Source organism: Anomalospiza imberbis, chromosome 27 (genome assembly GCF_031753505.1).
Source record: "Anomalospiza imberbis isolate Cuckoo-Finch-1a 21T00152 chromosome 27, ASM3175350v1, whole genome shotgun sequence".
NCBI lineage: Eukaryota > Metazoa > Chordata > Aves > Passeriformes > Viduidae > Anomalospiza > Anomalospiza imberbis.
In genome coordinates, this window is record NC_089707.1 from 4,365,741 (window position 1) to 4,380,487 (window position 14,747).

General features: G+C 52.8%; 1 protein-coding gene across 1 annotated transcript in view; it reads right to left on the reverse strand.

The window, feature by feature from the left end:
• The window catches only part of LOC137462947 (fibrillin-2-like), a 76,990-nt gene extending 75,385 nt beyond the window's left edge, over nt 1-1,605 (reverse strand). Inside the window, exon 1 of the mRNA XM_068173802.1 lies at nt 1,342-1,605. Within this exon, the coding sequence (XP_068029903.1) occupies nt 1,342-1,508 (167 nt within the window). The 5' untranslated portion in view covers nt 1,509-1,605. The remainder of the gene's footprint in view (nt 1-1,341) is intronic.
• Nucleotides 1,606-14,747: the final 13,142 nt, after the last annotated feature.

Consider the following 14,747-nt stretch of genomic DNA (forward strand, 5'->3'; position numbering starts at 1 on the left):
TGGAATTCCAGGAGGAGAAGCCTCCATCCCTACAGGCTGGAATTCCAGGAGGTGATTGCTCCATCTGCACAGCTTGGAATTCCAGTATAAGGTTCCTCCATCCCCAAAGGCTGGAATTCCAGGAGGTGATTCCTCCATCCCTACAGGCTGGAATTCCAGGAGGAGAAGCCTCCATCCCTACACACTGGAATTCCAGGAGGTGATTGCTCCATCTGCACAGCTTGGAATTCCAGTATAAGGTTCCTCCATCCCCAAAGGCTGGAATTCCAGGAGGTGATTCTTCCATCCCCAAAGGCTGGAATTCCAGGAGGTGAAGCCTCCATCCCCAAAGGCTGGAATTCCAAGAGACTCCACCATCCCCAAAGGCTGGAATTCCAGGGGACTCCACCATCCCCACAGGCTGGAATTCCAGGAGATTCCTCCATCCCCACAGGCTGGAATTCCAGGAGGAGATGCCTCCATCCACACAGCTCCAGCTGCAGCCCAAACCCGGCCCTTTTTTGGGGTAGTGCCCCCATTCCAGCAGCATTCCAGCATTCCCCAGCCTCTGGCACTGCCTGGCCCCGTGCGTGGATCCCGCTCTGCTCCTGCCCACGGACACGGGAACGCTGCCCAGGAGCTGCAGCCAGACAGGCTTAAAAGAACTTAAAATAACCCCAGATCTGCCCGGGCCAGGAACCATCTTAGAGCAGCAGAGCCGAGCTCAGCCTGGGCTCTCCTGCTGGGCCTGGACTCCCTCCTCAGGTGGGAAATGGCCTCAAATTTGGGAGAGAGCGGGAGCTGCCCCACGGGACTGGGCACGGCCCCTGCCCAGGGGTAAAACCCTCCCAGAACAGCCCCAGCACCTGGAGCGCAGCCAGAGGGACCCCAGGGGCAAATCCCGAGGTGACAACATCCCCCAGGGCCGTGGGAAGGACAGGCACAGCCACCACTGCCCATGGAATGGGCTGGCATGGAAGGGACCTTAAAGCCCATCCAGTGCCACCCCTGCAAGGCCACCTCCCACTGTCCCAGGCTGCTCCAAGCCCTGAACAGCCTGGCCTGGGACACTCCCAGGGATGGGATGTCCACAGCTTCTCTGGGAATTCTGTGCCCACCCTCCCAGGGAAGACAAACCCACCCACCAGGTGGGTGTGGGGGCTCTCCAGTCCCTGCAGGTGAGCCCCAAGTGCCGTGACCCCAAAAGGAGCTCAGTGCCCAGCACCGCTCCCATGGGATCCTCCCAGATCCAACCCCTCCTTCCCAAGCTCAGGGAATGGCAATCCTGCCAGCCCAGCTCCGTGTGTGCTCTGCTAACCACCTAAAATCTGCTTTACCAAAGAGACAAGAACTCCAACTCACCCTCGCAGCGAGTCCTGGCCCCTTCTCCTCACTCTGTTCGGGGGTCTCTCCTCGTAGGCTGCAAATCTGTCTGTCTGCAAGTCCCCCTCGTACTGTCCCCGGGCCGGTGCCACCGCCAGCACGGCCGTGCAGCCCAGCAGGAGCCTGGCCAGCCACAAATCCCCCATGCTGGCCCCAATTCTGAGAGTCCCCCGAGAGCTTTGTCCAGCTGCAGGCTCCCTGCTGCCCTTGGAGGAGGAGGAGGAGGATGGATTTTGGCAGCAGCCCCCGGGTGCCAAGGACCCGTCCTGGAGTTCCCTTTCTGGAAGGAAAAAGAGGGGAAAAGAGATTTTTTTTTTTAAGAAGTTTCCCGGTTTTGAAGTCATTGATCAGCCCAGGCAGCTCCTCCTGGAGCTGATCCAGGCGGGTCACACAGGCCCACCCAGTGTCCCCAGTGCCAGTCCCCACCACTGCCTTGCCAAATCTTTCTGTCCCAAGAGCTGGAAACCAGGAGATGCCCAAGAGTCGTGGCTCTGCCTCACACTGATTTTCCTGATGGAGAAACAAAGAGCAACCAAAGTCCTCCAAGGTAAGAGGAGAACGTCAAGAAAGAGCAGCTCCTGTTCATGGACCATCATCCCACAGCTCCGCTGTGCTCCCTGGTGTTCCAGGAGATCCCAGCTCATCCATGGCTCAGGGGACAGCTGTCCTGGCATGGGGACAGCCCCTGGCACGGCACTGATCCCCCCAGGGGACATCGGGGTGTCCTGGGGGTGGCCCTGGGATGGGGTGGGTGATTTTGGGGGGCCGAGGAGAAGGCAGGAGCTGCAAAGCTGGGATCAGGGGGGAGGAGATGTGAAATCCCAAGGGAAAGGCTCTAAAAAGAGATCCCATTCCCAAATTCCCCAGCTCTGCCCGTGGGGAGCCCATCCTTCCTCCTCCTCCCGGGCAGCAGCAGCTCGGGATGCAGCTCTCACCTCAGGACCCCCAAAATTTGGTGTTGCAGGAATGAGGAATCCTGGATGTGCCCCGGAGTGGGAACAATCTGTGCTGCGAGAGGCCCCGGGTGGGGAAGGAGAGGCCCCCGAGCCACCCCTGACTGTCCCCCCTGCTCTCCCACTGCAGCTTTCCCGGGCCAGCCCAGCCTCGAAAATCAGCCCAGACAGGACAGAAAATGTGTCTGAACAAAAAAAAAAAAAAAAAAATCAGCCAAAAAAACCCCACCAGAAAAAAAAAAAAAAACACCAAACCCTAAAACTTATTAAAAAATAATTAAAATTAATTAAAAGTTCAATTTCCCTCGCTGCTCGCAGCGTCCCAGCTGGGAATGCCTCAGCTCTTGAGGGCAGGAATTTTTCAGGCTCTAAGGTTTCAAACGCAGGGAGTGAGGAGAGTGGGAAGGGGAAAGGAGACAAAGAACTGCCCTCCCTGCAGCCCCCCGAGCTCCGGCTCTGCGGGCACCGCTTATCTCCAGCCACACAAAAGGCAGAGTGTTCCTTCCCTGTCCCGCAGCTCCCGAGGATCGGGGCACATGGAGGAAGAAAAAGTGGCAATAAAAAAAAAAATTTAAAAAAAAAAAAAGTTAAAAAAAATAAAAATAAAAAGCCACAAAAAGTTTCGCACTCCAGCGATTTAAAGCGAAGGAATTGCAGCTGCATCCATTTCCCCGCGGGGGGATGAGGAGCCTGACAAATGATCGATACACGGGACATTCCCGGAGAGCTCGCACAGGCATGGAAAAGTCATTTACAGCCGCCAGAGAGTCGCAGCTTCAATGGAATAAAAGCCTCCAAAAGTTCTTTGCAGCGCTGAGAAATTCCAGCAAACCCCACTTGTGAGAAAGACACTGAGAAAGCAGTGAGAGAATCAAGCCCTAAAAATCAGATTTTAAACCGGTTGGGAAGGAAGCAGGAAAACATTTCCAAGGCAAGGCTGTGAGCGTGAAATGAAATCAATTAAAAAAAAAAAAAAAAGAAAAAAAAAAGTGTGCGAGACACAATCAAACAGAGAAAGGAACCGATAAAGAGAAAAGAAATCAGCTGTGCCGCTCCGGAGTGAGGCGGAAAGTGGTGAAATACCTTTGAGTCCTGGGGCTGGTGATGTGCCCAGAGCTCCTTTGTTTAGTGGAGGTCTGGGCAGGACAGAAGGGACTGCAGGGCTCACTCCTGGGGAGAGCAGAAAAGGTACAGCCTCGTCCAGGCCAGGGGGAGGGCCCGGGCGGTGGGAGTAGCTCAGCCCAACATCCTCCAGCCAAAATTCTCCGAGGAGGGGCTGGGGGAGAGCTCGGCTTCAGCCCGGTGGCACCTCGGCATTGCCGGGGCTCTGCCCCAGGGAAGGCTCCGATCCCCAATTTCTGCTGGTGACAGCGGCTTCACTTCAAAGGGCTCGGGGGATAATGAGGGTTCAGTCTTAATGAACTGGCGGTGTGGTACAGCAGGGGAAAATATCAAGTGAAATGCGCTTTTCTGGCTGATGATTTTCCTGGTTTTAGTGGAACTCGCCCAACTCCGATCCCCAATTTCGGCTGGTGACAGCGGCTTCACTTCAAAGGGCTCGGGGGATAATGAGGGTTCAGTCTTAATTAAGGGGGGAAGTGGTGGTGTGGTACAGCAGGGGTAAATATCAAGTGAAAAGCACTTTTCTGGCTGATGATTTTCCTGGTTTTAGTGGAACTCGCCCAAAACAATGAAGTGTAACTTGCTTGAAACATGGATTTTTGAAGGAATAGGTGACCCAGCCCAGGATCTTCACACCCCAAAGTTACCTTGGCTCCAGAGGAGTAAAAAACCTTGGAGGTTAAGAAGCATTTTTTCAAAATAAATTATTTTAAAAATAAAGGTGTGTTGCAGATATTCAGTCTTTCTCCCAAGGAAGAACTTTGTCAGTTGGGAGTTCAACTCTACTCTTCGGCTCTGTGAAAAAACAAAACAATAAAACCAAAAAAACCCCAGTTTTCCTCTGCCTCTTGCTGTAGGCCTCACGGCTGATGGCTTTTCTTCAAATAGAATGAAATGCACATAAATCCTCTCTCTGCTCCGTGCCACTGCACACCCACTGCTTTTCCCAGGGGTGGAAGCCCAGAATTCTTCCTGGAAAGCCCAAATCCGGCTGATTTCCAGGTCCAAAGCGTTCAGAGAAGCTCCTGCACCAAAGGGGATCCAAAGGGAGACCCAAGGGTTCCCCACGGTGACCCCACATCAGCTCCAGCCCCGTCCCCTCCTGACCCCAGCACGGGAGGCTCCAGCTGCAGCCATCGGCTCAATTCCCAGCGGAGCCGGAATTCCAGGAGAGCCTGAGCCCTTCTCCTGCTGCTGCCTTTGAAACCCTCGGCGTTCCTTTGTTCCCAGCCCTGTTCCCAGTCAGCCCCTGCCGGCTCTGGAGGGGTCAGGAGAGGCTCGGCCTAATTAACAGCAGCCTAATTAACAGCGACCTTGCGGAATGCCAGGGGAAAGGCAGAGCTGGGAATGGAGCCGGGCAGGGAACGCAGCTGGGGCAGGAGACAATTCCCACTCCAATTCCCATTCCCACTCCAATTCCCATTCTCACTCCCATTCCCATTCCTATTCCCACTCCCATTCCCACTCCAATTCCCATTCCTATTCCCACTCCAATTCCTATTCCCACTCCCATTCCCACTCCAATTCCCATCCCCATTCCCATCCCATCCAATTCCCACTCCCATCCCATTCCCATTCCCACTCCCATTCCCACTCCCATCCCATTCCCATTCCCATTCCCATTCCCATTCCCATTCCCATTCCCATTCCCCAATCCTGCCCCCATTCCAGCTTAAATCAGCCTGGGCTTTACCTGCCTGGGAAGGGCAGGACTGGGACATCCCACGGGAAAAAAAAGAGCCCGGAAAGACCCAAAAATGACATTTTCCTCCCCCTGGAGGAGGAGGAGGAGAGAGGCCTTAAACCCACCTCAGGCTCAGCTCAAGGAGCTGTCACAAAGTGCCCAGGAAGGGTTCCACCTCTTAATGAGTGAAGCACAGTGGAAGAATGCTTGTAATTAATTATTATTGCTATTAATTACGTGCTTGGAGCAGAACCTTCAGAGAAGTTGAGGTTTTTTGCTGCCCTGAGCAGAGCGGGAAATGAAGAGAAAGGAGGAGTCATTTAGGGGTGATTTGATTTAGGGGTGATTTGATGAACATTTTAGTTTGACCTGAACGTAGAATTTGAGAATTAGATAACACAATCGTGGTTTCAAATGGCTTTTTAATTAATTTTCAATTATTGTATTTATCCAAGCTTCTGAAACGTTGTCTGGAAAAGGAAAAAGCACAGCCTATAACTTTACCATTAGTGAATTCAAATATTTGCAGATGATTCATTATCTGCCCAAACTATTTAACAAACCCAGAACGGATTTGTGAGTTTTCCTGACTCCAGTTTGGAGTCAGGGTTTTTTGCCATGTCTCCTGTGCAAGCAGGTGGAACTTTGAGCAATAAATAATGCAAATGAGGGCAGAGAAAAAGATCCGATCTCTTCATTTTGGGGAGCTCCAGGGAGCACATGGAGGTGGGAAAATCCCATGGGAAAATGGGAATGAGATCCTCATTCATTAATGTCACTGGAATCATGGAAATGCCCAGGGGAGAGGGCTTAAAGCTGCTTTAAAAGTTGTTAAATTCAACATTTACATTTGAATGCTCAGCAAGCTCCTGGCTCTTTCTCTGGGAGGAAAGGATATCAGGAATTGGGATATCAGGAACTGGGAAATCAGGAACTGGGAAATCAGGAACTGGGAAATCAGGAATTGGGATATTAGGAATGGGAAATCAGGAATTGGGATATCACGAGCTGGGAAATTAGGAACTAGGAAATCAGGAATTGGGAAATCAGGAACTGGGAAATCAGGAATTGGGAAATCAGGAATTGGGATATTGGGAATGGGAAATCAGGAATTGGGATATCACAAACTGGGAAATCAGGAATTGGGAAATCAGGAATTGGGATTTCAGGAACTGGGATATTGGGAATGGGAAATCAGGAATTGGGATATCAGCAACTGGGAAATCAGCAATTGGGAAATCAGGAATTGGGAAATCAGGAATTGGGATATCGGGAATGGGATATCAGGAACTGGGATTTCAGGAACTGGGATATTGGGAATGGGAAATCAGGAATTGGGATATCAGAAACTGGGAAATCGGGAATTGGGATTGTCCAGCTGCAGAAGTGAAGCTTGGGGTGGCCCAGGTGGGGATTTTCAGTGCCTGAAGGAGCCACAAGAAATGGAGAGGGACTTTGGGCAAGGGATGGAGGGCACAGGGAATGGTTTTACATGGACTGAGAGGGGGTTTAGATGGGATTTTGGGAAGAAATTCCTCCCTGGGAGGGTGGTGAGGCCCTGGAATGGATTTCCCAGAGCAGCTGTGGCTGCCCCTGGATCCCTGAAATGTCCAAGGCCAGGCTGGGGCAGCCTGGGACAGTGGGAGGTGTCCCTGCCATGGCAGGGGAGGGATGAGCTGAGATTTAAGTTCCCTTCCAACCCAAATCATTCCGGGATTCTTTGATCTCCCAAGTCTGACGAGAGCTGGGAATTTGGGTGTCAGCCCTGATTCCTTCACCTCATCCCTTCATTTCTGCATCAAAGCTGAGCTGGTTCAGCCCCATCAGGGCCTGTCAGGAACCCCCAGCAAAGCTGCCTGAGAGCCCCTTGAACTTTTCCATTCCTGCCTTTATTAAAAAGTGTCACCTAAAAACTGCCTGGGCTAAAATTAGCCCGTGTTGCTTCTCCCAGGGTGACACAACTGCTGCCAGGGCAGCAACAGCTCTGAACCGTGATGTCATCTCAGAGAGAAAAAAAAAAAGTCATGGGGAAAAACAAGCAAAAAAGCAATTTCAGGCTCTTGTGCTGCAGCCCTTGCAGAGAGCCGGGGTCAGGGAATGTGGGGTGGACGCTGCTGCTCCGTCCTGGCCAGCCCACGCTGCTCACTCTGCTCAGAGAGCAGGGAAGGGAGGGATTTATTCATGGGAACAGGCAAAAAGGGGCTGAGGGGGGATGAGGACATGCTGGATCTGCAGTGCTCAGGATTTCCAGAACCTCCCCATGGAATTTCAGAAGGAACTGGAGACCAAAAGTGGCAGCGAGCAGCACACTCAGGAACCAGCCCAGACAAAGCTTTCCTCAGGGAAATTGTTCCACAGCATTAACTCCTTCCCTGGCTTCCCTGCTCCACACACAACCAGCAGGGTTTTGGCCCCAGATCAGGCTGGTTTCTCCTCCTCCCTGACATTAAATCAATAATCAGCTCGGAGCACCTTCCTGCCTCACCTTTGGCTCGGTCCAGGGACCTCTGTTTGCCAAAAAAAAAACATTTAAAAGGTCCTGTGTGAACACGAGGGCTCCTGAGAACTTTCCAAGCCAGGGAATTCAGAGGATGAGCCCAGGTGTTCCCAAGGATGTGAATTATCCCAAGGATGTGAATTATCCCTTCTCCTGGCAGCAGGCAATACCAGGCAGTGGCTGTCACCTCCTGGGATGATCCACACAAATCTGCTCCTGCACCTTGTCCAGATGCCCTTAAAATGTACCCCAAAAAAATCCCGAAGGCAAAGAACATCCCAAGGGATCCCTGTGGCAGCCACAGCTCCTCTGGGAATCTATTCCAGCACCTCACCGCCCTCCCAGGGAGGAATTCCTGCCCCTGCATTCACTGTGGATTCACTGGGATGAGAGTCTGTGCCCATCCCAGGATTTTGGGTTTGGACAGGACCAGGTCAGACCTCAGGGAGGTCTGAGTGACCTCAGGGCTGGGGCAAAGAGCCAAGAGAATTCCCTAAATCCTCACTGCCTCCTGCAATTCCCAGGGCTGGAGAAAGTCCCGAATTTTACACACCCATGGGAGGAATCCGGGATTCCAGGGATGTGGGGCTGGGACTGAGGTGCCACCAGCCAGGGCTGATCCCAGGTCCCACCGTGTGTGTAACATTTCCAGCCCCCGAGCTTGTGACCAGGCTTGCAACATTCCTTTTGTTTTCTAGGAATTCGACTCCACCAAGGAGGGAAACCACAGGGAAATTGTTTCAGTGTGTGCTCTGGATTTTGGGAGAGGAGGGATGGGGCCGAGGGATGATGTATCACACACGGCTCCACAGCCAAGAGCTTTAGAAAAACACCCTTTGCTTTAAACCCGGGGAAAGGGACTTTTTCCCTCTTTGGCTTGGCAGGGGCTGAGCCCAGGCAAGGAGAGATCAAAGCCAGGCGAGGCTGCTGCGAAAAATCAAGCCCTGGACATTTATTAAGATTTTATTCATAAAAAGCCCTGCTCTGAGTGCAGTGGGATTTCGCTGTGGAACTTTTGACACGGGAGCTGCCTGATTTAGAAGGAAAATTGCCTCTTTCTCCTGCCAGGAGTAAGGCGATCCCTCCATTTCCTGTGAAATTCCAAGCAGGGATACAAACACCTTTCTTGTTGCCCTCAGGTGGGCTGGAGGCACATCCAGCCCTTGTTCCTGGGGTCTGGAGTGTCCCCACCATCTCCCCAGGCAGATGTGACTCTCCCCACCACATCGGTCTGCTCCAGCCCCACCTCACTCCCTTTGCCCTCGGTTGAATTCCGAGTTTCCCGTTTTCCAGCCTTTTTTCGCGGCTCTTTTCTCCCCTTTGTGCGATCTGCAGTGCAGAAGTTGAGCTTGGCAGCGGGGCTGGAGCAGATGGAGAGCCCTGGCCCAGCTCCCCAGATCCCAGGAACTCCTGCTCGGTGCCGTGGGCAGGATTTCCAGCCACTCACTGCCTGGATCTGCCAAAAAAAAAGCCACTTTCACATAGAGGAGCTGGAATTTTCTCGAGGACAAGTGACCACACGAGCACCCTCTCCCCGGGGAAGGTGAGAATTCCATGTGAGCTGATTCCAAGGGAAAACAAGAGGGCAATTTCAGGGAAAGCTGGAATATTGACATCCCTTCCTACAGCTCCATTTGGAGAAACCCCGGGATGGTGAATCCACACTGGATTCTCCTGGAGGTGAGGATGGGGCAGAGCTCTGCACTTGCCTTCCAAGCACATCCAAGCCATGAGCAGGCAGAGCTTGGAGCCATTCCTCATGGAAAAGATCCTTCTTTTGTCTCCCAGCGCCAACAGATGAGGAAAAGCCACAACCATGCTCAGGAATGTGGTGCCCAATCCCAGCCCAGAGCATCAGCTGGCACAAGGAGGAGCAAAGGAATGAATCCACAGGGATTGGAGAGGTCCAGGAGGGGAGCAGAGAGCAAGGATGGCACCCCAGGGTTACTCATGAGGTCTCTCCCCATCGCCTTCAGCTGAGCAGGGCTCTGTGGTGAAGCAAAAACGGGGGGAAAAAAAGGGAAAATATTGGAGAAAAATACCAAAATATCCACCTCGTTTGGTGTGCTCCTCTGAAAAGCAGGTGGGTTCACAGCTCAGGAATTTGGGCAGGAAGAGGAACATGGAAACAGAGAGACAAGAGGTGCTGGATCCTGCACGGGAAAAGCTGCTGGGATTTCGCAGGATGGGAGAACAGCTGGGAGCAAAGGCTGAGGAGCTGCTGATGGGGAGAAGATTAAATGAAAATCGGTGTCCCGTCAGGGTTCCTGAGGTCTGGACCAGCCTGATTCCCCCAGCTTTTCCTCACAGGAGAGGGGCTCCATCCCTCTGACCAGAGGTGAAGGTGTCCCATGACAGGGATTGCACTGGGCTTTAAGGTCCCCTCAAATCCAAACCACCCTGGAATTCCAGGCTAAAGGGGCCATTTAATTCAGAGTTGGGCTCACTGGGCCTTGGGGGTCCCTTCCAACCTGGAATACTCTGTGATTCCGTGGCTCAGCAGCCAGGCTGAGCATCAGGGTGGGTGGATCCTCTTTAACTCTTCTCCGAGCATGGATTTGATCCTGCCCCAAGGGCATCCAGAGGCTTTGATTTTGCTCCTCGTGCAGCATCAGCCGGTAAATGCAAACCCTCTCAGCTCTCCTCCTGCCTGGACATCCCTCCTTTCCCTCTCTGTCCCAGGATTCTCCCCTGGGAAGGGGCTGCACAAGGAGTGTCTGGAGCTGCAGAGCTGCCAGACCACCCAGGCAAGGCTGGAGCTGCCCCAGCTCAGCCTGTGTGGAGCAGCTTGGCCATGGCACAGCTGCAGCCCAGGGCCACAAAAACACTGGATTTTGCTCCCCAGCAGCAAATCCAGCCCCGTAGCCTCCCTGGGATGTCCCAAATTCTGGAGCAGAGCCCCACTCTGCCACCCAAAGGAAGGAGGGGAACAAATTTTGTCCAGATGAACCCAAGGACAGCTCTCCTGCCTTGCAAACATCACCTCATGGATGATATCCAGATCCCAAACTCCCTTCCTGCCCCAGATGGGCCATGGTCTCACTTCTCCTGAGGACTGGAGGACTGGAGGACTCCTGTTCCAAACCTGGCTTCCAGAGGTTTCTATCAGTTTATCCCAAACCTGAGGGGCTGGATGGGTACTGGTCTGACTGGTCTAGGAAGAATCCAAAACTTTCAGGACACATTTGAAAGGAATTTCTGGAAAACACAACAAGACCCAAAAGGGATGGGAAGAAATTTGTGTGCAGCAAAACCTGGGATCTGCCAGCCACTTCCTGCACCAGGATGGAGGGGTTGGGTTTGATCCTTGAGGTCCCTTCCAACCCAAATCACTCTGGGAGTCTGGAATTCCACGATTCCTGTCATTCCATGAGATCTGTGCAGCCTCCTCGCAGGAAGCACACACAGCAGAGCCTTTGTGTCCGAGCTGCTTGGCAAAGACCCTTCCACGTCCCCGGGGAGTTGCATCATTATTTTGTTGCCTTTGCAGGCATTATTAATATTCCAAGGTCTGGGGAAGGAGATTTTCCTTTGGAATCCTTTGGCTCTTCCTGTCAGGGTCGTGTGCGAGTTGGAGTCAGCCCCTCAGTGATGTCACCCTTGGCCAGGACACCCCCAGTGTCCCCAGTCCGTCCTCCAGGGTCCCTTTCCCAGCTCGGGGTAATGAGGGAACAAACCCAGAGCCAGCAGAAAATCTGTTTCCTTTGGATATTTACAGATTGGAGGGAACAGTTCAGCTCTGCCTTCCCTGGGAGGTGCCAACCCCTTTTCTGCTGCTCCCTCTGCCCGCTGCCAGCCAGGACCCAGCAGCAGGAGCAGATTTCCCTGGGTGCCAACAGCTCCAGGAGTCATTCCCTGGAAAAGGCCACTCCTGGCTGGCAGCTGCCACGGAGCAGGAGGTGGATTTGGCCTCTCAGGGCTGTGGGGAGAGCAGGAATTCTGCCAGGAAAGGTGCTGGTGTTTGTTGGCTCCTCTCCCACGAATCCTTATTTTTGGGATGTGTTCAAGGCGTTCACCAGGAGGAGGAATTAAAAGGCTGAAGGAACAGAGTGACCATGAAATGCCACACGCTGAGAATCCACGTTTGGCTGCGTGGCCTGTGCTGGTCCTAAACTGTCCTGGCGGGACAGGACACAGGGAATGGCTTCACATGGACAGAGGGAAACATTCCATGGGATTTGAGGAGGAATTGTTCCCTGTGAGGGTGGGGAGGCCCTGGAATGGAATTCCCAGAGAAGCTGTGGCTGCTCCATCCCTGGAAGTGTCCACAGCCAGGTTTGGAACAACACAGCAAAAAAATGTCCAGGTACTGCTGGGAACATTTGCAGACCCCAAACTGGATGGGTTTTCCACAGGGATGAGGATAGGACCATGAAAGGGAATGAGCTGAGGCCCAGAAGTTGTAAAACAGCTCCAAAAGGGATCAAAGGCCTGGAGAAAGTCCCTGGCTGGCAAAGCTGAGGGAGCCACTTTATCAAAACTAAAGGAAGTCTGAGGGATAACTTGATTGCCAGGCACGGATGTCACTGGAGAAGGAGAATGCGGGGATAGAAAAAAAAAAAAACTTTATCATTGAGGAAAAAAAAATATCATCAGCTGGATGCCAAGTCCAAGGATTCCAAATGAGAAATAAGGAGGGAAGTTTTAACAGGTCTGTGGAAGGTGTCCTTGCCCATGGAATGGGAGCAGCTTTGAGGGCACTTCCAACCTAAACCAGCCTGGGATTTGCAACCAGATGCCCAGGAAATCATGGATCCCCAGTCCTTGGTGTCCTGGGCACGCCTGGATGTCCTGCAGCAGGAGAGGCACCGGTCAGAGGGAGGGAATGGGCTCAGGACCAGGAAAAATGGGTGAAATTCCATAATCTCTGGGATCTCTGAGGTCACTCTCCATGATGTAATGTCCCTTCTCTGGAGCTCTGTCACCACGCAGGTGTCACCACACCTGCTCACTGGACAGGGGATGATTCCCAGTCCTTCCCAGTCCTCACCAGGGCTGTTCACCCACGTGGAAACAACAACCACAGCCCTGCCAATTCCAGCTAAAAATATCCCATTACCCATTCCCCCCGAGACTCCTGCTCCGAGCCTTGTTCCCGGGGCATTCCTGCCCAAATCTGAATTCAAACGTCACCACCCAGCTCCCCACGGACGCTGTGGCCACTCCTTGTGCCCAAATGTGTCCAGCCAGGCCGAGGGCTCCTGGCAAATCCCAGACCTGGCCCTTCTCCTTTCCTGGGAAGTTTCCAGGATAATCTCATTTAAGGAATGCCTGGGGGCTGCTGGAGACCCCAGAAGAGGAGGGGGGATGTTTAAACCACACATGGGCCTCTCTGAGCCTCCCTGGGTGAGGCAGGATCGCTCCAGGCCCTCAGGAATTTCCAGGGAATATCCTCAATCCACACTTTCTACAATGAGCCACGTGGGACAACTTTCTCCTCTTTTTCCACTCTGGAATTTTCCTTTCTCCTTTTCCCTTGTGCCTTGCCTCTCCCCCTTCCCAGCGTCCCGCGTTTCCCCGGCCGTTCCCGCAGGATTTGTGCCTCTCCCGGTGTGTGCAGGTTTCCTGGTGCTGCTCACAGGAGACATGAGTTCATCCAGGCTCCCTCCTCCTAATCAATCCCAGGCATGGAAAAAAAACCCTCACACCCCCGAGGAGAACATAAACATGGACGGGATGTGCACAGCTTATGGAGACGGGACTATGGGAAACACATGGTTCCAGTTTAATAAAACTCTTACATTTCCAGGGCTTTTTTTGTTTTTGGCCTCTTTTTTTTGGCCTTTCCCCCCCCCCCCCCCCCCCCCCCCATTTTATGGCTTGTTACAGAGCTGGGAATAGCAGGGCTTGTTTTGTTGTTCTTGTTGTGTTTTATGAGGACAATGCCTCGTCCAGAGCTCCAGACATCAGATTCTTCTTGGGGGGAAGATAAAGCTTCCGGCAAAAGCTCTTGGCTCCTGCCCAGGTCTCCCTTAACTCCTTCTGGGAATGCTCAGGGTCTGACAGCCAGGGATGGGCCACAATGGGGTGGTCAAGAAGCCCCAGATGCTCGGAAATATTTGATCTAATCTTGCTCCTTAACCCATTTCAGCCCCTTAGTTGGATTCTTCCATTCTCTCTCTGTGTTTTTCCGGAGAGATTTGGAGTGCAGGGAAGGAGTTTGCCTGGCTGGGGCAGAGGAAGGGGATGTGGGGCATAAAGGCACATTTGGGTCATAAATCACAGGATGCCAGGATGGTTTGGGTGGGAAGGACCTTAAGGATTATCCAGTCCCACCCCAGAGATTCCTGAGCATCCCTCTTCCCATTCCTTGTTCACAGCCAGTGCTGGATTCCAGCTGCTTGGTGAAGTGAATGAGTGAAGGAAGGAGGAAAATCCAAGCAAGATCCAATCCCAGGGCTTTGGGACTGCCAGGGCTTTGGAGGGGATCACAAGTTCCTCCCTCACAGCAAAGGCTGGACCCACTTTTCCAACCATTCATTTTGGGAGTGTGTGCATTCCCCAGGGAAAGGAATCAAATCAGGCTCGAAGTCAACACAACCCCAGGGTCTGAATCCTTCCCAGAGGGAGGATGGAACCTGGACTAACACAGGGAGAATATCCAGGCACCTGGAAAATCCTTGGAGATTTCTGCTCGCTGCCATTCCATGGAGGCAACTTCTGCAAGACCTTTGGCCCCCAGCAAAGGCTGTTTTTCCTGCTCCTGTTTTATTCCTGTTACAGGGAGTGGGGAAGTGACTCTGCTCATGTTTTACCCATCACTACAAAGAAAAGCCCTGGAACAAACCCCAAACGCTCAGCACTGCCTGGGAAAAGGGAGAAAAATCCCACAAGGAACAATCCTAAGGCTGCAGGAGCTGGAAAAGGACTCAGATCCCATCCCAGCTCTGCTGATTCCCTCAGGATTTTCCTGTCCTGCAGCACCTCCATCTCTCTGGGATGTACAGCCCTGTGCTCCTTGTCCATTCCAGCCCCTGGCTCTCCCTCTTCCCTCTCCCATCCCATGCTGGACACTGCTGTTTTTATTTTGGTATTAACCAGAAAATCCCATTTTCTGCCAGCTGCAGGGAAAAGGTTTGGTGGGGTGAGAGGGAAGGGGATAAAAGCACTTGGGGGAAATGGGGGGCAG